Raw genomic sequence first — 26,283 nt, 5'->3', positions numbered from 1 at the left:
ATACAGGAAGCGCCTCAGCTTTCATTGGTCAGTGCTTGGTGACATCTTAACCAATCACAAACCAATCTGTGCGCCTACCGTACCCAGAGCGCGAATCGTGAAGAGACCTTGGCTACGATTGGTCCCTCCGTGATAAGGTTTTAATTTTGAATTGTTCTACATGGCGAGGGAGAGGCCACTACCCGGACAGCGTCTAATCCCGAGCTCTTAGACTAGTAAGTGCAAGGAGATCTCCCTTTGTTAGCTGGGCTCGCATCTTCCGTAGCTGGGCCTGTTGCTGCTTGTGTTCTTACGATTTACGGAGGTGGGGATTTTGGCTGTACTCGGGGAGATGCACCTGGGAAGAGGACGTTTGAGGGTGGGTAAGAAATGCTCGGCCTGGCTCCGTCCTAACGATACCTGCATTTAATTAACGCTCTGCAAAATTTGTTTTGGAGCAAAGTGTCTACCTTCATTTTGCATGTTCCTTTAGATTTGCTATTCACTTTTGTCCGGAGACCAACAGTATCTGCATAACTTGGGCACTTGTTAACAAGCAAATTATCGGGCTCCACCCAGCCCACTGAATCAGAGTATGAATTTTAACTAGATCCCCACCCTTAGTGAATCTTATGCACATTAAAGTTTGAAAATGTGCATTTCTTGATAGTGAGTATTACTATGTTCCTCAATAAGCTCTTAATATCGTCTATCGTCTATTGTTTTTGTGAGAATGTCTATTTTTAAAATGTCCCCTGTTTACTTGTGCCTAATATTGTGCTGAACTACATTTTAGGGAGCTGCAGTCTCGGTAGAGAAAGAAAGACAGAAACAATGTTGCACAGTGTAAAACAAAATTAAATACAACCAAGTACAGAAAGAGCCCTATGAATGTTCAAGCGTAATGAACTGGTCGAGGAAACTGATAAACTGACTGAAAGCTGCTTATGGAAAAGTGTAAGAAACCTCCATAAAAATGTGTTTTTACCAAGAGGATAATGAAATGCAATTTTCATCTTGCTGTCACAGTTTTGGAAGTTCCCCCTGATCAAAAACACTTCTTATATTATAGGGTGGAGTGTGTTGTTGTTGGTTTTTTTTTAATGTTTGTTTGTTTTTGAAAGAGAAAGAGAGGAAGGGAAGGTCTGTGAGAGAGGGAGACACAGAACCTGAAGCAGGCTCCAGGCTCTGAGCTGTCAGCACCGAGCTCTAAGGGGGGCTTGATCTCATGAACTGGGATCATGACCTGAACTAAAGTTGGACACTTAACAGACTGAGCCACCCAGGTGCCTCTACGGTGGAGTTTTAATAGAAGTGGCAGTGCCAACTCCTGCAGAATACTGTAATTCTTAGTCTATTACTTATTTCACCTTCTGGAAATAGTTTTGGAGCCATCCTTTAACCATAGGTAGGTGTGGTATGATTTGAAGAACTTAAAAACCTCCTTCACTAAGAGATTTTCAAAAATTTAATTGTATTAAAGCATATTCCTTAACTAAAACGAGCCACTTGTTAGCTAACACAGCAGGAATATTTATTTCATTCATTTGTTGAATGAGAATTATTTAGTGCCTGCTACACTCTTGGTCTTGGGGAAACAAAGATGAGTAAAATGTATCCTAACCTTGAAAAGCTCACAGTCCAGCTGGGTGGCAAATATGAAACACAAATTACAATGCAATATAATAAATACTATAATAAGAATGTATAAAATGCTATAGAAGCACAAAAGAGATAAATTCAGTAAGGACAGAGTCTATGTTGGCCTTGTTTAAAATTGTATTCCAATACCTACCATACCTACCTACCGTGGTGGATTATCAGCACTCAACAAATACCTGTGAGCAAGAATAACAGTATCTTGAAGGCTATATAAGTTGACTTGAAGGAGAATACCCCAAGCAGGGGAAAAGGCTATAGAAAGTATACTATTTGGTGTTGCTATACCTGAAGTACAAACTGCTAATCACTAGAAAATATGCGGCTGCAAAAGGCCATCAGACTAAATTGTGACAATTTTTTTTAATGTTTATTTACTTTTGAGAGAGAGAGAGAGAGAGACAGAGCATGAGCATGAGCATGAGCATGAGCAGGGGAGGAGCAGAGAGAGGGAGACACAGAATCCAAAGCAGGCTCTAGGTTCTGAGCTGACAGCTCTAACCCACAAACCACAAGATCACGACCTCAGCTGAAGTCTGCTGTTTAACCGACTGAGCCACCCAGGTGCCCCTAAATTGTGACAATCTTTAAAAAGTATGGTAAGGAATTTAGTTTATCTAGGAGATGATAAGGAACCTTCAAGTACTTTTATGCAAAAACAAAAACAAAAACAAAAACAAACAAAAGAAAAAAACAATGGGGCACCTGAGTGGCTTAGTTGGTTAAGTGTCCAAGTGTGCAACTCTTAATCTCAGCTCAGGTCATGATCTCATCTGCACTGGAAGTGCAGACCCAGCTTGGGATTCTCTCTCTCCCTTCCTCTCTGCCCCTCTACCACCTTTGCTCTCTCTCTCTCTCTCAAAATAAGTTAACTTAAAATTAAAACCCACAAAAACAAAACAAAAACTCTTTTAAGCAAGGGAATATGTGGATTATATCTTTGAAATTTTTTTGTTTTAAAAAGATAACTCTAATAATGGTAGGAGGGGCGCCTGGGTGGCTCAGTCAGTTGGGCGTCCAACTTAAGCTCAGGTCATGATCTCACAGTTTGTGAGTTCGAGCCCTACGTCAGGGTTTGTGCTGACAGCTCAAAACCTGGAGCCTGCTTCAGATTCTGTGTCTCCCTCTCTCTCTCTGACCCTCCCCTGCTCACACTCTGTCTATCTCTCTAAAAAATAAATAATCATTAAATAATAATAATGGTAGAAAATGACTAACAAAGAGAAAGACTAAAGGCAGGAATTACATTACAGAAATATTCAGACAAACCCAAAGTAAGGGCCATTTTCCAAAACAACTGGCCTGGACTCTTCAAAAATATAAATAGGAATAAAGGAAAACTTATATAAAACAACTAGGGGACTGTTGTGAATTAAAGGAGACTAAGAAGACACTACAGTTAAATGCAATGTATAAAAGGAAAGGGAGTAGTTGTAAAAGATGTAAAGATGATTGGGATAATTATGGACTGCTTATTAGATGATATCAAGGTTAAACTTGCTGACTATGATTATGGTTTTGTAGGAGAATGTCCATGTCCATGTTAGGAAACTCAAGTTCAAGTATCTAGGTGTGAAGTATCGTAATGTCTGCAACTGACTCCACTCAGCCGAAAACTAAAAACTATTATTTGTGTATATATATGTTATGTATTTACATATATGTATATATAGTATTATATATTTTTGGAAAAATTTCAGACTTTGTGAAAATTTACAGGAAGAGTGTAATTGATGCTCATATTATTTACCTAGATTCATCAATTGTTATCTTTTGGTATAGGGGTATGTGTATATAATATATAATATAGGTCTAATATATAAATTGTATAAAATATAAATTTATACTTTACATATTCTTATATATGTATTATTATAATATATACTATACACACACCTATACAGAAAGAAAGATAACGGAGGGATGCTTGGGTGCCTCAGTCAGTTAAGTGACCAACTCTCGATCTCAGAGAAATCTCAAAGAAATCTTCCTTTTTTTTTTTTTTTATTAATTTATTTATTTTGAGAGAGAGAGAACGTGAGAGGCACAGAGAGAGAGAATCCCAAGCAGGCTCCCCACTGTCAACACAGAGCCCAACGTAGGGTGAGATTCTCAAGAAGGGTGAGATTATGACCTGAGAGAAAATCAAAAGTCTGTCCTTTAACTGAATGAGCCACCCAGAGCCCCTCAGCTCAGGTCTTGATCCCAGGGTATGAGTTCAAACCCCACTTTGGGCTTTTCACTGGGCAAGAAACCTACTTAAAAAAGGGGAGCGGGGTGGGGGAGCACCTATATGGCTCAGTCAGTTAAGCGTCTAATTTCAGCCCAGAAATTGGGCTCTCTCAGTCGGTGGGTTCGAGCCCCTTTTCAGGCTGTGCTGATAGCTCAGAACCTGAAGCCTGCTTCAGATTCTGTGGAATCTGCCCCTCCCCCACTTGCATTCTGTCTGTCTCTCAAAAATAAATAAAAATGTTTAAAAAATTAAAAAAAGATAACAATTGGCAAATTTGAGTGAATAGTATACAAGTATATTTTTCCAGAATAAATATGATCTTTTATTTTTTCTTTTTATATTTTTAATTTCTTTTTTTATTGAAGTATAGTTAGCATACAATGTTACATTTGTTTCAGGTGCTGACATATGAGTATTAATTATACTATTATAAATTTGTCAAGGTTTGAAATTTTTCACAATAAAAAAAGTAAGAGAAAATGAACTACAGCAAAAATCTAAAATGGTAAAGATGGCAAAAGCAAGTGAACTTACAAGACAGAAAGAGGAAGGGCAGGATGAATGAATCAGATATTTCAAATTTATGCATTTAAGTATATGTATGTAAGTATAATATATATAATATGTTATACATAGTCTATATTGTATTCTAAAATGGAGTATCCTCATTTCCTCATCTACCTTTTTTTGGGGTAGTACAAAAAAAGGTGCTGGTACATATTGTTTTTAATCAGCCTTAAGGTCTTTTTTAAAACAAGGCAGGTATAAAAGAAGGAATAGTACTTTTCAATTTAAAAAGTAGGAAAAATGCTTTAAGTAAGCCAAAAAAAAAAAAAAAAAAGAACTATCTAGTGTCAGTAGCTGGAATCCCACTTAGTCCAGCAAAAAGAGTGTGTATGTCTCATTCCTTTTCTGGAAAGCGACAAGCGTATGTGTTTTAACCTAGGAAGACTGCTGTAGATTATTTCAGGCAAGGATCCTCTACAGAATATCTAATGCTTTTAATAAAGCAATGATAATAAAACAAACTTTAGCTTGAGTCCTTTGTCTTGTTTGAGGTAGGAATTCATTATCTTTCATCTGAAAGAACGGTTATCACTTTTGAATGTAACACTCATCTAGGAATTATCCCAAACTGAACTTTTTTACCCTGACATATGACATTCTCTCAATTCTCTGCATATGCCAATTACTGTATTTAATTAAAATATTATTAGAGTAACAATGACCCAGAGCCCAGGACACACACACACACACACACACACACACACACACACAGAAGAGAAAGGAAAAAATATGATTTAGTTCCTAGATTTTTTTTTCATGGAAAATTTGTCTCCAAAATGACATACTTATCTAGGACTCTTTAGATATCTGAATGAATGGGCATTGATAGAACTACCAGAAAAGTGCTAGGAAGAGGTGGCTCAGTTTCAGAATAGTAGTACTCTATTTTTCTAGCTAATATATACCAGTGGGGCGCCTGGGTGGCTCAGTCTAGGTTAAGCATCTGATCTGACTTTGGCTCAGGTCATGATCTCATGGTTGGTGAGTTTGAGGCCCATGTCGGGCTCTGGTGCTGACAGCTCAGAGCCTGGAGACTGCTTCAAATTCCATGTCTCCCTCCCTCTCTATCCCTCCCTCACTCATGCTCTTTCTTTCTCAAAAGTACATAAACATTTAAGATCTTTTTGGCAGGGGAGCACCTGCCTGGCTCAGTTGGTTAAGTGACCAACTTCAGCTTAGGTCATAATCACGCAGTTCATGGGTTCGAGCCCCTCATTGGGCTCAGTGCTGACAGCCCAGAGCCTGGGGTCTGCTTCAGATTCTGTGTCTCCCTCTCTTTCTGTCCCTCCCCGCTCCCACTCTCTCTCTCTCTCTCAAAAATAAATAAACATTAAAAATATTTTTTATCTTTTTAAATAAAAAGATAATATTACCAGAGATTAATTGTCAAATGCTACTACAAGGTTTATTATAGCTAGAAACAAATAGCGGTCCTCTGAATCATGTCTTTATAATCCTGACTCCCACTTGCCAAAGGCAATTACGCTCTGTTCTTGTAATTGTTTCTGTTGTTTACCTCCATGTTTCTAAAAGACATGCTTACAATACTATTTCTTTTCTTCCTTTCTTCCTTTCTTCTTTCCCTCTTTCTCTTCAGTATTAAACACATATAAATTAGACAACTACTGATTTCAACTTTCTCTATCTTTACAATATACTTATACCATGTTTTTGGCTAAATAAACAATCAGTGTATTGTGTAATAGCTGAACATATAGTGTTACTAGGATTACATATTTTTCTTTTACGGTTTTTCCTCATCATTTTTAAATGCTTTTTTAAAAAGCATTTATCAGTAATTTGGCCCCAAATTTATAGAAGGGTAAACTCTATAGTTTATAGAGCCCCAATTTATAGAAGGGTAAACTCTTTTACGGTTTTTCCTCATTATTTTTAAATGCTTTTTTAAAAAGCATTTATCAGTAATTTGGCCCCAAATTTATAGAAGGGTAAAGCTCGGAAAGGTCAATACACTATGTAATTTATTGATTTCCCTTTTTGTCCCTTAGAGACAATGTTACTGAAGCCTGCTGTCAGTCTTGCTCACTTCACTGGCTATGTGTGCTCTAAGACAGGAATTAGCAAACTACAGTTTTTGTAGGATTCATGAGCTAAGAATGGTTTTTATAATTTGTAATAGTTGAAGAAAAATCAAAAGAAGAATAATATTTTGTGTCACATGAAATTATATGAAATTCACATTTCAGTGGCAATAAATAAAATTTATTGAAAAAAGTTTATTGGAACACAGCCATGCTCATTTGTTTTAAGTACTGTCCATGGCTGTTTGGATGCTAGAGTGGCAGAGTTGAGTGGTTATGGCAGAGACCAGGTGGCTTACAAAGCGTAAAATCTTTATTATCCGGCCCTTTACAGAAAAGATTTGCTGACTACTGCCCTAGTTGTGCTTCAAAGCTATCTTCCAAGGACTTCTGGTTACTATTGCCCTGAAAATTGCCACTGTTTATCTTAATTCTGTCCTCACACTTGACTGAAAGTTTGACCAGGTATAAAATTTCAGAATGGAAAACATTTCCTTCAGAAGTGTGGCTGTGAAATCTGATGCCATTCTATACTCAGTCCTCTGTGTCTATACTGTTTTCTATCTTGTGAAGCCTTTAGAATCTCTTCTTTATTTATTTATTTTTTTAAATAGTTTATTGTCAAATTGGTTTCCATACAACACCCAGTGCTCTTCCCCACAAGTGCCCTCCTCCATCACCACCACCTCCCTTCCTTCTCCTCCTCCCCCTTCAACCCTCAGTTCATTTTCAGTATTCAATAGTCTCTCAAGTTTTGCGTCCCTCTCTCTCCCCAACTCTCTTTCCCTCTTCCCCTCCCCCTGGTCCTCCATTAGGTTTCTCCTGTTCTCTTGTTAGACCTATGAATGCAAACACATGGTATCTGTCCTTCTCCGCCTGATTTATTTTGCTTAGCATGACACCCTCGAGGTCCATCCACTTTCCTACAAATGGCCAGATTTCATTCTTTCTCATTGCCATGTAGTACTCCATTGTATATATACCACATCTCCTCTTTATTTTTTTTATGGCATGCCTCAATGTGGATCTTCTTTTGTTATACCAAGTGGACCATTTCAAACAGAAAACGTCAAATCTTTTAGTGCTAAGGAATATTTCTGTATTGTTTATTTGATAAATTATCTCTGGTTCTCTGTTCTCTCTTAACACATTTATCCTCCAACTGTTGTATTGCATTTTTAAAATATCTACTACTTTTAATTTTTGAGGTTTTTTTCATCCTTCTTGTTTCATGAATACAGTATCTCTCTCTTTTTTTTTTTAATTTATTTATTTTGAGAGAGAGAGGCAGAGGGAGAGAGAATCCCAAGCACTATCAGTGCAGAGTTCAATGCTGATCTCGATCTCATGAACCATGAGATCATGACTAGAGCCGAAATCAAGAGTCGTACACTTAACTGACTGAGACACCCAGGCGCCGCTAAGGAAGGGAATTGAAGGTCTCAATTTTGGGTTCAGGATTCCCCCCTATCTTCTGTATGATGACAGACACATGACTGCTATTGCTATGCCTGATGGCCCACATTTTAGCACCCCTATGGTTCAGCCTCTCCAGATAATAAACCTATCCATCTTTACGGAAGAGGACATAAATACCAGGAACTGCCTTGCTAAGAGGACTGGAAGACAGACTCCCGAAGCCTACCCAATCCTTATAATGACTTAATTAAACCTATTTTAACCCCAACTTAAACTTTAAACGGTGCTAAGTACCTTCAAGTCCAGAATCTCCTTAAAGTTTCTGTAAATTATCTTGGTTTCTGTTGGCTTCCCTACCACAGGCAGTCAAGCCGCAGCTCACTTCTACTCTGCCAAGTCATTTACCATTCATCCATCAGCTTTCCATTTTCCATAATTTGGTTGACATTCATCATCTCTCATAGTCTGCTCCCATTCTTTACTTTTTGGGTTTTTAATTTTTTTTATTTCTTTATTGCCTTTTTGTTTAAGACTTTATTTTTAAGTAACCTCTACACCCAACATGGGGCTTGAACTCATGACCCTGAGATCAAGCATCATATGCTCAACTTACTGAGCCAGCCAGGTCCCCTATAATTCTTGTAAATTTCATATACAGCTGATTTGCAGAGAATACTATTGTTGATTTTTACAGACTTCTTGTATCTGTGACCAACCTATGGCTGCAATTTATAAACAAGTATAATCCTAATAAGAATGTCAGTTGATATGACACAAAGATTTCTTTGGATCTTCACTTCAGTTTTCTTTTTTTTAATTTTTAAAAATTTTTAATTTATTTTTGAGACAGCATGAGTAGGGGAGGGTCAGAGAGAGAGGGAGATACAGAATCTGAAGCAGGCTCCAGGCTCTGAGCTAGCTGTCAGCACAGAGCCTGACATGGGGCTCGAACTCAAAAACTATGAGATCATGACCTTAGCTGAAGCCAGATGCTTAACCGACTAAGCCACCCAGGCACCCCTTCACTTCAGTTTTATAAGCAACTTCTTTGATAAATCAAGTACTAGTTTTCAAATACTGGGGCGCCTGGGTGTTTTAGTCAGTTAAGCATCTGAATTTGGCTCCAATCATGATCTCACAGTTTGTGGGTTCTGTGCTGACAGCTCAGAGCCTGGAGACGGCTTCAGATTCTGTGTCTCCCTCTCTCTCTGCCTATCCCCCACTCACACTGTTTCTGTCTGTCTCAATAATAAATAAACATAAAAAATTTTTAAAAACATGGGGCACCTGGGTGGCTTAGTCGGTTAAGCTTCCTACTTTAGCCTAGGTCATGATCTCACAGTTCGTGGGTTCGAGCCCTGCATCAGGCTCTGTGCCCACAGCCAGCTCAGAGCCTGGAGACTGTCTTCAGATTCTATATCTCCCTCTCTCTCTCTCTGACCCTCCCCTGCTCGCGCTGTCTCTCTGTGTCTCTCTAAAAAACAAATTAAAAAAACATTTAAAAAATTTTTAATTAAAGAAAACAAATACTGGAATAGTTCTCAATTATTTAATGCTATTCACAATGTAACAATTACAGACAAGATATGCTTTTAAATTTAATCTGCATTATTATCATTTTCTTATCCCTTTTTTAACAATCAACAGCATAATGAATCAAGCCTTGATTTGAGTGTTGTTGTTTTTTTAATTTTTTAATGTTTATTTTTGAGGCTGGTGGGGTGTGGGAGGTGGGGTGGAGAAGCAGAGAGAGAGAGACAGAGGATCCAAAGCAGGCTCTGCACTGACAAGAGAGAGCCCTATATGGGGCTGTAATTCACGAACCTTGAGATCATGATCTGGTCATTTATCCGACTGAGCTACCCAGGTGCCCCTGTAGTTTTTTTTAATATCCATCATGTAAATACTCCCATCGTAGGCAATTTCAAGTTTTCAATGTGAAGTCACTGAATGTGGGGTTGGAAAGACATGAACATTTTATAGCATTTTCACTATATAGATCCAATAAGGTGAATAACCTCAAAAGCATAGATAATAATGAAATCATTAGAAAGTGATGAGTTTTGCATCATATTTATTACCATATTAAATATAAATTATCTCATTATAAGCTTATATAATTTAATTTTAGTTGTAGATGTGTTTAACAACTAACTCGCAGACTTCCTGAAAATGTAACAGTTGATGCCAACCCCAGCACACCACTGGAGTGGAGATAAAGGTACAGAGCCAAGTTTATACCAGAATGTCCAACTCTTTTCTTTAAAGTCTATTTTTATAACTGAGGGATTGGTGAGTATGAGGGAGAAAAAGAGGCAGGAGGCCAATTCTCTGTGTCAGTTTGATGTCTAACAAAAGACATCAAAGGGAGAAAGAGAACAGAAGGGGGAGGGCTGTGTAGGGAAGGGCAGATGGAAGACAAGGAAGAAGAGGTTACCATGGAAGTCTCAGATTCTTGGGATTTCACCCAGTGAACTCTGCACCTTAGAGAGAGGTTCCCGGTGACACTTCTCCATAGAAAGTTGTGGGCATGGGTTTGATGAGGTTTAATCTTCTTTTCAGGCAACCACAAGATTGCTGCTTCCTCTGAGGCTTCCCTAAACCTCTTCATTCAGAGTATTTTGGCTTTGTGTTATTTTAAGTTTGTTAAAAAAAAAAAAAAACAGTCCTTTAGCCATCCTTTGTATTTAATAATCCTTGTTGGCCTTTCATTATTTCAGCAGGAAGGAGAAGTGATATAATAAGTGATAAGGTGAAGTCGGCTAACTGTTTTTCAGTGTGTCCCCTAAGACTCTAAAAACAACTAAGGAAAATACTCTGTTAGTTTGAGACCTGGCATCAATTCAATAAGATGCCCTAAGGAAATTTTACTCCTAGAAGAGCTGTTAATAATATGCACTGTCACCCACTGCCATTAGGGGTGCCCTCTGCAAGTCCAAAGCTCTTGGAACTGCAGTAACCCACTTCTGAGTTTTACAACCCACAGCGGGTAAAAAGGCTGGGTTTCTTCAGCCAGTGCAATCTGAGAGCTGAGCAAGCCTAGAGCTGCATACCAATTATTGAAAGGTTACTGGATGAACAAAAGTGGAATGAATGTGTATTTTAAAGGCCAATTGTTCCTATTCAAATGTAAGTTTGAAGGGAAGGAGGCCTGGCCCTTGAGACCATTTTTATTTCTGCTACTTGAATAAGGACATCTTTGTTCTTCAGGTAGCAACAATTGAAACCAGCAAAGCCCTTCTTCTCTTCAAACTAGCTCTGACTTAATTTTCTTCAGAAAAGGATCTAAATTAAAATCCAACACTAGATGGTGTTTTAAAATGCTTTAAAATAAATGTTTTAAAGCACCCATTTAGTATATCTCCTTTTTAATCTACTGTTGCATGAGTGTTAGAAAGAAATGGTCTTTGTAGACTTATTTACTGCATTACATTGGGCAAATCATCTAATCTTTCTGTCTCAGTTTACTCTTATGTAAAAATAGGAATAAAAATCCTCTTCCCCAGGGATAAAATCTTGCAGAATTTATTCAATGAAGATTCACTGAGAAAATGTATGTGAAGGTTGTAAGGTTTAATAGATGGAGACAGAGGCGAGAGGAAAGAGAGAGACCAACTTATGGAGCCAAGAAGGCCTTCATTGGAGTCTGCAATTCCCGGTCGAGGTTCCGTGACTCCGGGAGTGGGGAGTCAGGGAAGTCGCACCTGGTATGGGAGAGCAAGGTGTTTTATGGGTGCAAGAGTTCCGGGTTTGCCGTCAGGTGGGCAGATAGCCAAGTAGGGGCATCTTTGGACGGTGGCAGGATTCAATTGGCTGTTCACTTCGGTGGGGTGGGGGATGCTGGAATTCCATGGTGAGGCATTCCAGTTTGAGACAGTCCAGATTGGAGAGTGGGGGTTGTCAGTCCCTGGCGGTGCCTGGAACTATTATCTGACAGTAGTGGCAATAAAATGGCCGTTGGTGCTTTTCAAATGGCGAGGGTCATTCCAGGTTTGCAGGTGGGGGTTGTCAGTGCACGCAGCTCTCCACAGCAAAGCGGCCGCACCGTCGCCCTCCCATGGCAACTCTTACAAAGGTGTGTAAAAGTAAATGGACATTGAGTGGTTAAATTTGTTTCTTCCAATACCAACTCCACCTCTCACAGTGGATGCTGGTAAAGAAACTTAATACCAACTATAGCCATTTTCTCTGTTATAAGAAAGAGAAATATACTTGACTTAATGAAGAAAAGCAAGACAAGCACAACAAAATTAGAGAGTAACGTAATGCCAAAGCCGAGTCTCTCTGAAGATACTTCAGATCTGGGTTTAAATTTTTCTTCACTTCAGGGGACTCCCGGGATGCTGGTAGTCATGTATTTCCTACCCTAGGTGGTTGGTTACAAGGGTGTGTTCACTCTGATTATTCATTGAACTGTAATGTTAAGATTTGTGCATTTTTTATATGTATATATTATTCTAAAATAAAAAATGTAAAAACAATTTTCTCTACAGAAATCATGCCCAAGTTCAAGCAACGAAGAAGAAAGCTAAAAGCCAAAGCAAAAAGATTATTCAAAAAAAGAGAAGCCTCTCACTTTCAGCCCAAACCAATTACAACTCCTCCTCAGCCACCCTCACCAGAAAGGTAAGGTATAAATGTTGAACAGAAAAAAATGTTAAAAATCTGATCTGTTAAGGATAGGGTTGATGTGGAAAATGTTGGGGATCAGAGCCAATGGCCAAGAAAGAATTCTTGAGACCTCTTCAGTGCAAAAAGATGGTTTTATTAAAGCATGGGGACAGGACCCATGGGCAGAAAGAGCTGCACTGGGGTTGTGGTGGGTGACAGATTGTATACTTTCAAGTGGGGAGGGGGTTGGAGATAGCATAAGTCTCTAAGGAGTTTGGAAGCAAGGTTTTCAGGACCTTGAGGGATAAGTTCATTTACTAACTGTCTAATAAAACCATAATCATGAGACCTTTAGATGTGTATCAGCGGGCAATATGTTTGGAGAATGATTGCTAACATATATCTTGGGGGCAGTAGAAAAAAAGGAAGTTTCCAAAGGTATTTTCATATGCTAAAGAAGACTTACAGGATCCTGGGAGGTCAGGATAATATTAAGCTAAGATTGCCTTTTGCCCGAAGTGTCAATAACAAGGCAGCTGAGCTCCCACAGGAAGGCCATTCTGTCTATTTCAAGAACTTATAAATGGGCTGTAGACAATAAGAAAATTTAATTTTTCATTTGCCTTTGTTTCCCACATCAGAATTACCAGATTTAGCAAATAAAAGCACAGACTGCCCAATTAAATTTGAATTTCAGATAAACAATTTTTTAATATTGTACTATGCAACATTTGAAATATACTTATACTAAAAAATTATTCAGCCTTCATCTGAAATAAAACTTTGACTGATGGTCGCCTGGGTGGCTCAGTTGGTTAAGTGTCTGACTTCAGCTCAGGTCATGATCTTGCAGTTTGTGGGTTCAAGCAGAGCCTGGAGCCTGCTTTGGATTCTGTGTCTCCCCTTCTCCCTGCCCCTCCCCTGCTCATGCTCTGTCTCTCTCTGTTTCTCAATAATAAATAAATGTTTAAAAAAATTTTTTTTTAATTTTTGACTGAGCATCCTGAATTTTATGTGGCAAACATAATTCAAGTGTACACAGAGAATTGTATTGGAGATGCACAGATGGCCTATTTCTGCCTTCCCTAGTCAATTTAATTGTATAAATCTGCTAAGTGATGAAAGAGGGGTATAGGTCTAGAATTTAAATCTTAGTTTTGGTTTGGTCAGTTATTCTTTGGGATTTAGATTTAGATGTGCTATTGAAAGAGACTCTTAAGTCATAGGAATCCTAGGCTACTAAGTTTCAAAATAACATACTTTATACATTTTGTTGTTATAGCTCTCCTTACAGAAAAAGGTTTAAATAAAGCATTAATCATGATATTATCTTAACTCTTCTCTGTCTCTCTTGAATATTGAAAATAGCCCCTAACTGGTCTTCCTGCTTCTGCCCTTGCTCCCTGCAACCTATTTCAACACAGTAGTCAGTGAGCCTGTTATCATGTCAAATTGCCCCTCTACTTAACACTCTCCAACGTCTTTTCCTGGCTCAGTTGGAACAGCATGTGACTCTTTGTCTTCAGGTCCTGAGTGCAAGCCCCACATTAGAGGTAGAAATTACTTTTCAGTAAATACATGTATGCATACATACAAGCATACATACTCTCCAATGTCTTCCTCTCTCAAAGTAAAACTTAAAATCCTTTGTATGACCTACAAGGCCTTTATGATCCGACTTTGACATTATCTCTTAATCCCTTACCCTTCAGTTTCTCCACCCTCGTCATCCTGGCCTCCTTGCTATTTCCTAGACACCTCAGACAAGCTGCCATCGCAGGGCCTTTGCCTGGAATGCTCTTCTCCCAACTAGTTGTATTGCAGGCTTCTTCAAATTTTTTTTTTTTTTCTGAGTAGGCTCCATACCCAAAGTGGGGCTTGAACTCATGACTATTGATCCATTGATCAAGAGTCACATGCTCAGGGCACCAGGTGGCTCAATTGGCTCAGCAGCTGACTCTTGGTTTCAGCTCAGGTCATGATCTCACAGTTTGTGGGATCATGCCCTGCATCAGGCTTCATGATGACAGCTGACAGCTCCTAGCCTGCTGGGGACTCTGACTCTCTCTCTCTCTCTCTCTCTCTCTCTCTCAAAATAAATAAACTTAAAAAAAAAAAAGTTGCATGCTCTACCAATTGAACCAGGCACCTCTGTATTGCTAGCTTCTTTACTTTGTTAAGGTTTTTTTTTTCCTCAAAAATCACCTTCTCAGTGAGACTTCCCTGCCCACCCTACCTACAATTTCACCTCCACACAATGTTTGTCTCTTGATATATCCTTTTCTCATAGTATTCACTATCTAGCAATCCATATAATATTACTTATTTACTTACTTTTACCTTTCTTTCATGACATGTCAATTTAGTGAGGGCAGGGTTTCTATCTATTTTGTTCATTACTGAATCCCTGATGCCTCTTCTTCTTTTTTTTTTTTAATGTGTATTTATGTTTGAAAGAGAGAGACAGACCATGAGCAGGGGAGGAACACAAAGAGAGGGAGATACAGAATTTGAGGCAGGCCCCAGACTCTGAACTGTCAGCATAGACCCAGCTCGGATCTTGAACTCATGAACCATGATGAACCATGAGATCATGACCTGACCTGAAGTCGGATGCTTATCCGACTTAACCACCCAGGCACCCTGATGCTTCTTTTTTACTCTTTATTTTATTTATTATTATCTATTTACTCCACAAAATAATTTGTGGATCTTGGAACTCTAGAATTTAATGAAGAATTTGGCTTTAGGTAGATAGTCTCTGATCCTGAGTCATACTATGAAACTAGCTTGTAATTTTATGGAGGATGTTATTCCAACTCAGGAGTTTTTTATTTGTTTGGTTTTGTGTTTCCTTCAGAGTGGTTATTCCTTCAGCAGATATAACCCTTAGCAGAAGCTGGCTAAGATCATCCTGGAACTTCAGATTTCCCGACATCAAAGACACAGTAAAACTTTGGACAAATAGAGTGTGGTCTATTTACAACTGGTGCCAGAACTGCATAGCCCAGGTATGGGTTTGACATACCTATTTTCAGCAGTATGGTTTTTCTACATACTTGGTATGTATGTTCACCTGTGTGTGTGCTCAGGTCAGCATAACACTCAGGCTAAGCTCAGATAAAATGAAATTATAGGGTCACGTATGCCTTTGCTTCTGTAAAACATACATCAAACCACTTTCTTATGTCTTTTTTCTTGTCTTTATCATGTTGCTTATAGAATTCAGGCCTGTTTATTTTTGAATTTCAGAGTTTAGAAGTATTGAAAGATACCATCTTTCCATCCCGTTCCTGCCACCGAGAACTTCACAGTCTAAAACAACGGTTTTGCATTTTGGAAAGTGAATTACGCAAGCTCCAGGAAGCTCTGAAGGTTGGTATTGGGTTTTGTTTTGCTTTATTTTCTTTTTAAGTTTTATTTATTTATTTTGAGAGAAAGAGAGAGAGAGAGCAGGGGAAGAGCAGAGAGAGGGGAGGGAGAGAGAGAATCCCAAGCAGGCTCCATGCTGTCAGCACAGAACCTGATGCGGGGCTCAAACCCGTAAACTGTGAGATCATGACCTGAGCTGAAATCAAGTCAGCCACTTAATCGACTGAGCCACCCAGGGGCCCCTAAAGGTTGGTATTATTAAATAAAAAAGAAATCTAGAATTAGGAAAGGAAGGCAGGCATTATCCTCCATAGAAATTCCATTATGCTTTTACCAGAAGGAGAGATGGGTACAGGCAAGTGCTAATCTTGGGCTTGTTTGTCCTTAGATCCATTCCTTAGGCTTCAAGGCTCTGCTCTGTACTGCAGGGGGCTAACCCATGCAGGCTGGATTTCCTGAGCTCCACGTCACCTGGTTCCTGGTTGTGATGGGCTAATGGAAGACATTGATGAGAGACTAGGGCTGGCGGGGGGGGGGGGGGGGGGTGTTTTCCCTTTTCATTCTCTGCCCTGGGCAATTTCTCCAGTGATGGTTGCTGCTGTCTCTTTCACTCTTGCTCCCTCTAGGTAAGTCTACCTGTTTCTTGATTCTCTGGATTAACCCACCTCCAGAGATGTTATACTGCTCTTCCCCTTGTCCCTCTAGCCTCAGGGTTTGCAGGGCTTTCTACTGTTGCTAATCTCTGGGCTGCCTCAGTATCCCCTCTATGTTTTTCAGCTCATTCATCTTCAAAGTAAACCAACTGCCTACATTGTATTTCTCCTCTTTTATTTTTTTAAATTTATTTTTCTCCCTCTTTTGAATACTCAGGATGATTTCTATTTTCTTGACTGATATAGGCAGAAAAAAGAGCTGTAAATATCCACTCCCTCTGAAGTCCCCTAAGCAACGCCCCTAATCTCAACGTCTAAAACTCAAAGTATAAACATTGCGCTTACTCTTTTGGAGTGAAACTTCTGGGATAACAACCCTTCTCCCAGAATTTTTACCTGAAGATGAATTAGAGGAAGAAAGGCAAACCATCTCACTATTCTGGGCCTCAGTTTCCTCATCTATAAAATGAAATGATATCATCTGTGGTGGGCTGAATTGATGGCCTCCAAAAGATCTGTCCAAGTCTTAATACCTGGAACCTGTAAATATTACCTTATTTGAGGAAAGGGTCTTTACTCATGTAATGAAATTAAGGGCTTTTATTTTTGAGAAATCTTTACACCCAGCATGGGGCTTGAACTCATGACCACAAGATAGAGAGTTGCATACTGTGGCAACTGAGCCAGACAGGTACCCCTTAAGTTAACGATTTGGAGGTGAGGAGATCACAAACTGGTATCTGGGTGGACCCTAAATCCAATGACAAATGTCCTTATAAAAGAGACACAGAGTAGAGCATGCACAGAGAAAAGGAGGAGCAGTGGGACCACAGGCAGAGATTGGAAAGACGCAGCCCCAAGCCTAGGAATGGCCCCAGCTATCCAAAACATGAAGAGGCGAGGAACAGATTCTTCCCTAGAGCACTGGAAGGTAGCACAGACCTTCTGACACCTCGATTTTGGAATTCTAGCCTCTAACACTGTGAAAAAATGAATCTCAGGGACACCTGGCTGGCTCAGTGAGAAAAACATTCAACTCTTGATCTCAGGGTTGTGAGTTCGATCCCCACATGGGGTGTAGTGATTACTTAAATAAATAAAACTTAAAAACACTGAAGTTCAATTGTGTTAAGACACGAAGTTTGTGGTAATTTGATATAGCAGCCATAGGAAATTAATTTCACTTGTAAGGGCTTCCACGAAAAGGAGCATGGACCAGGCGGCCTATATAACAGAAATTTATTTTCTCACAGTTCTTGAGGCCAGAAGTTTGAGACCAAGGTGTTGGCAGAGTTAGTTTCTTCTTAGGCCTCTCTCTTTTGTCTTGCCCTCTCCCTGTGTCCTCAAATGGTCTTTTCTCTGTGTACTCACATCCCTGATGTTTCTCCTGTGTGTTCAGACTTCTTCTTTTTATAAGGACATCTATCAAATTGAATGAGAGCCCACCTTAATAGCCTTATTTTAACTTAATCACTTCTTTTTTTTAATGTTTATTTATTTACTTTTGAGAGAGAGAGGGAACACAAGTGAGAGAGGGTCAGAGAGAGACTCACAGAATCTGAACAGTCTCCAGGCTCCAAGCTGTCACCACAGAGCCCAACATAGGGCTCTAACTCATGAACTGTGAAATCATGACCTGAGCCAAAGGCAGACGCTTAACCCAGTGAGCTGCCCAGGCGCCCCTAACTTAATCATTTTAAAGGGCCTATCTCCAAAGACGTTCTGAGGTGCTGGGATTGGAGCTTCAACATTTGAGTTGGGGAGCGGAGTAGGGGATACAATTCAGCGCATAGCATTCATGTTCCTTCCCTTGGCCTTTTTATCAGTTCCTTGAGTATACTGTAGTCTTGGCTACATTAAGTATTTTTCCCTCTGCCAAGAACTTTCTTTCCCTAGACCTTGTCTCCCTTGAGACTTGATAAATCACAATTCATTCTTGAGATTATGGCTAAATATCCCTCCCTAGGTTTCTCACTATTCATGATCACAGCACAATTCACTGCTTTCATTGAAGCATTATTTTGTTTTGTTGTGAGTATGTGTGTGTTTGATGTCTATCTTCCTTACCAGACTGTCAGCAGCTCCATGATATGAAAAACAGGATTCACACTGTACCTATAGTCCCTGGCATATAGCACATACAAAACTAATATATGAGTGAATGAATGAATGAACGAATGAATGAGTGAGTGAATGAAAGAATGAGCTTGTGATAAATGAGAAAATATTATAAAATACATAGTATACTGAAAAAGCATTCAGTACATGGTAGCTATTATCATGATGACTCCAAGCCTCAAGAACCAAATAAATCTGTTATTCATTTGCCAAATGTAATGTTTTCTTACAGACCGCCTTGGAAAATTCTTCCTGCCCAAGTTGTGGTCAAACATGCCACACAAGTGGTAAACTTACAAACGTGCCTACCTGTGCTCCAGCCATCCCTGGAGAATCTAGAGCTGTACTTCCTCCCGCCTTGCCACAGCCAGCCACCCATCTTCCCCCTCTCCCACCTCCGCTTCCGCCCCCTCCACCTCCTCCTCTACCTCCGCCTCCACCGCCTAGAGCACCTTTGCTGCTTGGAAAATCTAATCGCACTAAAGCACTTCAGGTAGGAAACAATCCAGTAATAATGTGTTTTGGTCAATGCATAATATAGGAGTAAAGCAAGGGAGCCTTTTAAAACATTTTTTTTAATGTTTATTTAGTTCTGAGAGAGAGAGACATACACACACAGAGTGAGAGTTGGTGAGGGGCAGAGAGAGAGGGAGACACAGAATCTGAAGCAGGCTCCAGGCTCTGAGCTGTCAACACAGAGCCCAAAGCAGGGCTCAAACCCAGGAACTGTGAGATCATGATCTGAGCCCAAGTCAGTGCTTAACCAAACTGAGCCACTCAGGTGAAACCTCCCCCCCACTTTTGTTTTAAGCAAGGCAGACTTTTAAGGCTAGGGTGAGGGACTTAAGAGGAAAGCCACATTTATTTTTTCTGATTCCATATCTTAATTATGTCAGTTATTATGTTTTATTTTTTAATGTTTTATTTATTTTTGATACAGAGAGAGACAGAGCATGAGAGGGGAAGGGGCAGAGAGAGAAGGAGACACAGAACCGGAAGCAGGCTCCAGGCTCTGAGCTAGCTATCCGCACAGAGCCTGATGCGGGGCTCGAACCCACAAACATGAGATCCGACCTGAGCCAAAGTCAGAGGCCCAACCGACTGAGCCACCCAGGCGCCCCAAGTTATTATGTTTTTAAGAACTCAGGCCTATAGGAACTCACAAAAGCTGGATTTAGAAGTAAAAGTGATTTCTTAATGATAAATGAATAAAACCCAGTAGACTGGAATACTCCTAATGGATTCTTGTAATATCTTTTTACCAAAAGCAAAGCCTCCCTGGGAAACCAAATTAAGAACAGAGGATGGCTTAGTGACTATAGTAAGAATAAAAAGAGGTGATGGATCCTAAAGTATAATATCATTAGGTTGGAGGACCAGTCTCCATTAATTACTTATCTGCCAGGGGGATCAGAATATTTGTGAATCACAATAAACATGATCCTGTTTTAAAATCTGCTGGATTTGCACTACAGATGCATTTGGTTTAAAATGGCTGAGTTAATTCCAGACCCTAGTGTTATATTTGCTGTAATGTATACCTCTCTGACTATACATTCTTGTTCTATGGGAACTGATTCATCTTTTTAGGTAGTTCAAGCAAAATTTCATTTCTATTTGAAGAACTCCTATTTTTCTTAATGTTTATTTTTCATTTATTTTCAGAGAGAGGGAGAGAGAGAGAGCTTGTAAGCTGGGGAGGGGCAGAGAGAGGGGGAGAGAGAGAATCCCAAGCAGGCTCCGCACTATCAGTGTAGAGCCTGGGTGAGGCTCAGTTCCACACATCATGAGATCATGATCTGAGCTGAATTCAAGAGCTGGATGCTTAACCAATTGAGTCACCCCGGTGCTCCTAAGGGAGGAGCTCCTTCAACTCCTGTCTTATTATAGTGATGCCTGAGAAAGTTGCAGAGAACTAGCCCATCTCTTATTTACTATCAAAGCCATACATTTTGATAAATACTTTAAAATAGCATTAGCATCCATGGGTATTGAAAACAGCATCATTTTTTATTGAGTGGAAAGAATTTAATAGGTTCCTAGAAATAAGCATTAATATTTAAATGAGTCTTTAAAATTTTTTTAATGTTTATTTTTCAGAGAAAGTGAGAGACAGGGTGGAAGTTGGGGAGGGCAGAGAAAGAGGAGACACAGGATCCAAAGCAGGCTCTAGGCTCTGAGCTGTCAGCACAGATCATGACGCAGGACTCAAACTCATGAACTATGAGTTGAAGTCGGTTGCTTAACCTGCTGAGCCACCCAGGTGCCCCATTAAATGAGCCTTTAAAAACTAGATTTGGATTTGGATTTGACTAGATATCTTGGTTACAATTTGAATTGTAATCTCTCCGTGTGTTTTAAGGCCGGACCATTAAAAAAAGATGGACCCATGCAAATAACAGTTGAAGATCTACTGACTGTGAAATTAAAGAAGACACAGTGTTTTGATGAAAGGAAGAAGGTAGGATGTCACTGACCATACACATGGTCTTTTAGCTTTTAACCTGGTTGTCCCTTTCTGGGAAATAAGCATAAGGCTTATGTATAGAAGCCATTCTGTGGTAAGTATTTGACATTTTGGGGTTTTTTTGGTTCAGCTAAGACAACAGAAAAGAGGATTTATTGTACAAGTGTTACATTCAGCCACAAATGAAACCAGAATTAGTCCCAAAAGTCACAGGTTCAGAGCAAAGGACCAAAAGAGATTTTTTTTGGTATGAGCAAGATGAGTCTCTCAAAAGTGGTCATTGCGATCAAATGGCGATGAATGTTCTAGATCCACTGAATCAAGATCTAGAAAGTAGGCATGCAATCCAACAGTTGATACTAGCGTTCCTGGCCTCTGGCTTTCCTTGTTTTTGCACCTGTGGCTCCATGAGTCTACAAGCTAGGTAGTGGTTTACTTGGACCTTTGCCTCATTTTCCTTCTTTTATGCTTCAACCAGCACATTTACTTCTTCCTCCACTGGGCTCTCATGGAGCAGAGGAAACCTCAGTTTTATCTACTAACCATTAGTCTAAAGAGGTAGAGACATACTCTGAACTTTGGAATAAAAGTTGAGTAGAGTAGTAGATATATTTTACACATATTCAGCATTCAAATATTCATTGTCTCAGGAATTGTTTCACATTTTGAATTATAGTTTTAAGTGTGTTTTGATACTGTCTCTTTTTTTTTTTTATTTAAAGCTTGTATCATCACCAAAGACACAGAATCCACTAGTTACTGTCTCTGACCTGCAGCATGTCACCCTGAAACCCAACTCCAAAGTGCTATCAACTCGAGTTACAAATGTCTTGATGTAAGGGACTGTACTATGTTATGCTCTACTGTTACTTAAAAGAATGATTTTTTTGCTTATCTCTAACTTTAAAAGTTACATATGCTCATTGTAGAAAAATGGAAATCCAAAGAAAAGTTTAAACAAGAAAACAAAATCATTCATATAATCGTATGATTGAAGATAACCACTGTTAACATATTATCGTTTATTATTCTGGTCTTTGTATAGGTGTCTATTCTATTATTTCCATTTCATGATGCTATTTATTATAAGATACACCATTGATTTAATAGTGGATTTGTTGCGGGGAGCTCCGGGTTGCTCAGTCCCTAGAGTGCATGAATCTAGATTTAAGGGTTGTGAGTTCAAGGACCATGTTGGTCACAGAAAATTACTAAAAAAAAATTAGTGGGTGGGGAAAAAGAAATACTACCAAGAATTTTAAGAGCAGTCTGATTTCAGAAATAATAAGATATGAAAACTAGTATATCTTAAAATCAATGAAGTGTGTGTGTATGTGTGCACGCACATACTTGTTTGTGTACCTGTGTATGATCATATTGTACATACAATTAAGGCTTTTTCCATTTAATGTGTCAAGAACTTACCCACCTTGTTAAAAATCAGCTTAAAGTTTTGGTTTTCTTTGTTTTTTGTTTTTTAGTTTGGTTATTTATTTATTTAGAGAGCGAGATTGCAAACGAGTAGGGCAGAGGTAGAGAGAGAGAGAGAGGAAGAATCCCAAACAGGCTCTACACTGTCAGCACAGAGCCTGACATGGGGCTTGATCTAACAAACCACGAGATCATAACCTGAGCTGAAATCTAGAGTCAGAAACTCAACCGACTGAGCCACCCAGGCACCCTAAAAATCAGTTTAAATCATCATTTTTACTTCATTAATATATGCAGTTCATTATATGTAAATTCCATAGGTAAACTCCTGTTTTGAGATATTTATGCTGTCTATGATTTATTTCTACCTCTTCAGTGAACATCCTTGTTCATCATCTGTGTGCATAGCTGAGTTTTTCCCAAGATGGATTCATATATGTATAATTACCAAGTCAAGAAGTTTTACTTATTAGGATGATTATATCACCTTATGCTCCTATCAGCATCTACTGCTTTTTTTTTTTTTTTGAGTAGGTTCCATTCCCAAAATGGGCCTTGAACTCAGAATCCCAAGATCAAGAGTTGTACACTCTACCAACTGAGCCAGCCAGGCGCCCCTCTACTGCTATTTTTTAATGTAATAACAAATAGAACTACTTTCTAGGATGTTGCCTGTAGAAATGACTGCTTTGCTTTAGGAAAAATGATAAAATCTGGCAAGCTCTGACTTTTATATTTTTATTTCATCAGTACTCCCGGTAAAAGCCAGATAGATCTGCGGAAACTACTTAGAAAAGTCAATGTAGAGAGGTAATATGCTCTCTTATCTTTATGCTTTCAAATTCTACTTGAAAAATTGGCATATAACACAGCTTGTAATACTTTTATTATCTTTGCAGGAGCCCAGGTGGAACCCCTCTTACCAATAAAGAAAATATGGACACAGGAACTGGACTGACTCCAGTAATGACCCGGGCCTTGAGGAGAAAGTTTCAGGTAAGCCTTTAGGGAAAAAAAAAATGTTTCCTTCAAAATTATTTATTTAGAATCATAATCTAAAGGATTAAAAAAAAATTTTTAAGTGTATTTATTTTTGAGAGAGAAAGAGACAGAGCACAAGTGGGGAGAGGGACAGAGAGAGCAAAGGAGACACAGAATCTGAGGGAGGCTTCAGGCTCTGAACTGTCAGCACAGAACCCAACTCCAGGCTCAAACCAAGAACTATGAGATTATGACCTGAATCGAGGTCAGACACTTAACTGGCCAAGCTACCCAGGCACCCTTCTAAAGGTTTTTTTAAGTTTATTTCTTTATTTTCAAAGAGAAAGAGTACATGTGAGTGAGAGGGGGAAGGGCAAAGAGGGAGAGAGAGAGAATCCCAAACAGGCTCCACACTGTCAGTGCAGTTTGGGGCTCAAACCATGAGATCATGACCTGAGCCAAAATCAGGAGTCGGATGCTTAAGCAACTGAGCCACCCAGGTGCCCCTACTACTCTTCCATCCTTAAGGTGTGGCTTTTATCCTCATGGTGAAGAAAGCCTGGTGTCCACATTCTAGGCAAGATAAGGTGAAAGGCGAAGGGCAGAAGGGTGTGCTAGCTAAGCTACCCCTCATCAGAAGGTGCTATCCAGGAACCTCTGACTCTATGATAGAAAGTGAGACAAGTAGTTTTTAAAGTCTGGGTGCATTGTTGCCCTACACAAAAACTGGATTCTGTAAGTGAGGAAGGAGAACTGTGTTGGCAACAGGAACATAGTTCATATTATAACTGGGACTTTTTTTTTTCATAGATGGCTCACCCTAGAAGCCCAACTCAAACTCTGCCACTTTCTACAAGCAGCTTTGATGAACAAAACTGATGCCAACTCATCCTGACTCCATGTGATGATCTATAAAATACACAGATAAACTCACCCCAATTCTTTTTTTTAATATAGTAGAGAATGTATAAATAATTATACTAATATATAATTCCATCTGAAGAATTAAAGTATGTGTGGAGCCCTCATACATACTATGATACAAAGTGGGTATTTGGATTTTTTTTAGTTTACATGATAAATAAAAGAACAGATAGGAAAATGGAATCCCCAAAGTGATGTTTATCCTGCAGCTACTCAAATTAAGTTGGAGAGGTTGTTCAGATCTAACTAGGTAACAGATTTGTCCTCAGTAGGTAAAGTTATGGCATTAAGAAAGTAAACTGGTTCCCATTCATCTTGCGTATCCTCAGGTAATTAAAAAGAAAAGTATTTCAGCCTGTAAAGCTAATGCATTCACTAAGTGCTACAGACTTGATCAGTAAAAAAGTCTGATAGTAAACAGAAAGTTAAGAGGTAAGACCCTCCCCCCTCCCAACTCAGTTATTTTCCAAAAGGATTCAAAGCAAAATGTCCGATATAACCTTAAAATTAGAACATATCATTTCTAGCATTTAGAAATGATATCTAGCATTTAGAAATGATTCTATCTGGCTCACTGAAGTCTGAAATATTCCTTTCTTTGATATTTGCTGTCCACATTCATGCAGCTAAATGTAAGTTTTACAAGGGCCTCAATATAACCTTATAATTTCCCCAGTGGCTTGCCAAGGATTATTTGAAGTCCATAGCAGATTCACTGTGAGACCTAATTCCTGTCCTCAGCAGCCTATTGTTTCAATAACAATAATGTACACCTCACTGGATTTTTGTTCTTTCCTGCCACTCCAGGGTTGCAAGATTTAGCAACTACAAATATATTACAAATTTGAATTTCAGATAAACAACTAATAACTTTTAAATATAAATATGTCGTGTTAAACAATGAGTAGTTTATTTTAGCATAAGCGTGTCCCAGATATTTCATGGGAGATATTTCTACTACAAAAAGTGTTCATCATTTATCTGAAATTCAGATTTAACCGGCATTCTATATTTTATCTGGGAGCCTTACCAGTCAGTCCCCTGCACATTTGCCAAGTATTTCTGGGAGCCCCCAGCTTGTCAGACATGTCTGCTTAGCATTGGGCACAACTAGGAACCCCATAACTAATGTGTTAAGTGTCAAAGAGGAAGGGGAACTTTCATTAGAGTGAGTTCCTGTGACTGAAGGCAAGGATTAGCTTTGATGCTGATAACGCCCCCTGCGGTTCCAAGAACAAGGGGAGCAGCTGCCCAGGGATGGGGAACCAGGGGTTTTAGATCTTCCCTGAACTTTCTAGCCTGACAGGAAGCAGCTACAAAGATGATATCCTTGAAATATATATACCCTGGCTAGCATAGGCTAAAAAAGATATGCTAGTTATTTCCCAGAAATGCCTATATTTCCGCAGATAAATTGCTTTGAGATGCCAAATAGAGTGTTGTGTCACCAGACTGGAAAGCAGACCTGAGCATGATGTTTTGTTCTTATGAGACCCATATTTATGTTTACAACACATTTATGAATGAAAATTAAGCAGGTAATAAACTTAAGAAACATACCTGCTTCTAGTTAGGAAAAAAATGCTAGCTACATTTATATTATATAAGAATAAAGGGAATGATCACTGAGAATGAAACATTTGAGTATTTGTAACAGTATTTTATGGGGCACTTATAATGCTTATATTGATAAAACAGCATGTACTGTTTTAATTTAATTGAAATGACTTGATGAGCACCTGGGTGGCTCAGTCTGTTGAGGATCCAACTCGAGTTCAGCTCAGGTCATGATCCCAGGGTTGTGGGATCATGCCCCCTGTCAAGCTC

The 26,283-nt window shown here is 39.1% G+C and overlaps 1 protein-coding gene across 1 annotated transcript; it reads left to right on the top strand.

Moving 5' to 3' along the window:
* The first annotated feature begins 199 nt into the window (after positions 1 to 199).
* PRR11 (proline rich 11) lies at positions 200 to 26,222 on the top strand. The gene is made up of 11 exons (XM_029928593.1): positions 200 to 215; positions 10,031 to 10,120; positions 12,393 to 12,525; positions 15,371 to 15,521; positions 15,763 to 15,885; positions 18,886 to 19,146; positions 21,016 to 21,114; positions 21,843 to 21,955; positions 23,302 to 23,361; positions 23,451 to 23,547; positions 24,343 to 26,222. Exons 2-11 carry the CDS (start codon positions 10,084 to 10,086, stop codon positions 24,409 to 24,411), a joined length of 1,143 nt encoding a protein of 380 aa, XP_029784453.1. The 5' UTR covers positions 200 to 215; positions 10,031 to 10,083; the 3' UTR covers positions 24,412 to 26,222.
* The last annotated feature ends 61 nt before the right edge of the window (positions 26,223 to 26,283 follow it).

This window comes from Suricata suricatta, chromosome 17 (assembly GCF_006229205.1).
Source record: "Suricata suricatta isolate VVHF042 chromosome 17, meerkat_22Aug2017_6uvM2_HiC, whole genome shotgun sequence".
Taxonomy (NCBI): domain Eukaryota; kingdom Metazoa; phylum Chordata; class Mammalia; order Carnivora; family Herpestidae; genus Suricata; species Suricata suricatta.
This window is presented reverse-complemented; position numbering and strand designations above follow the sequence as displayed.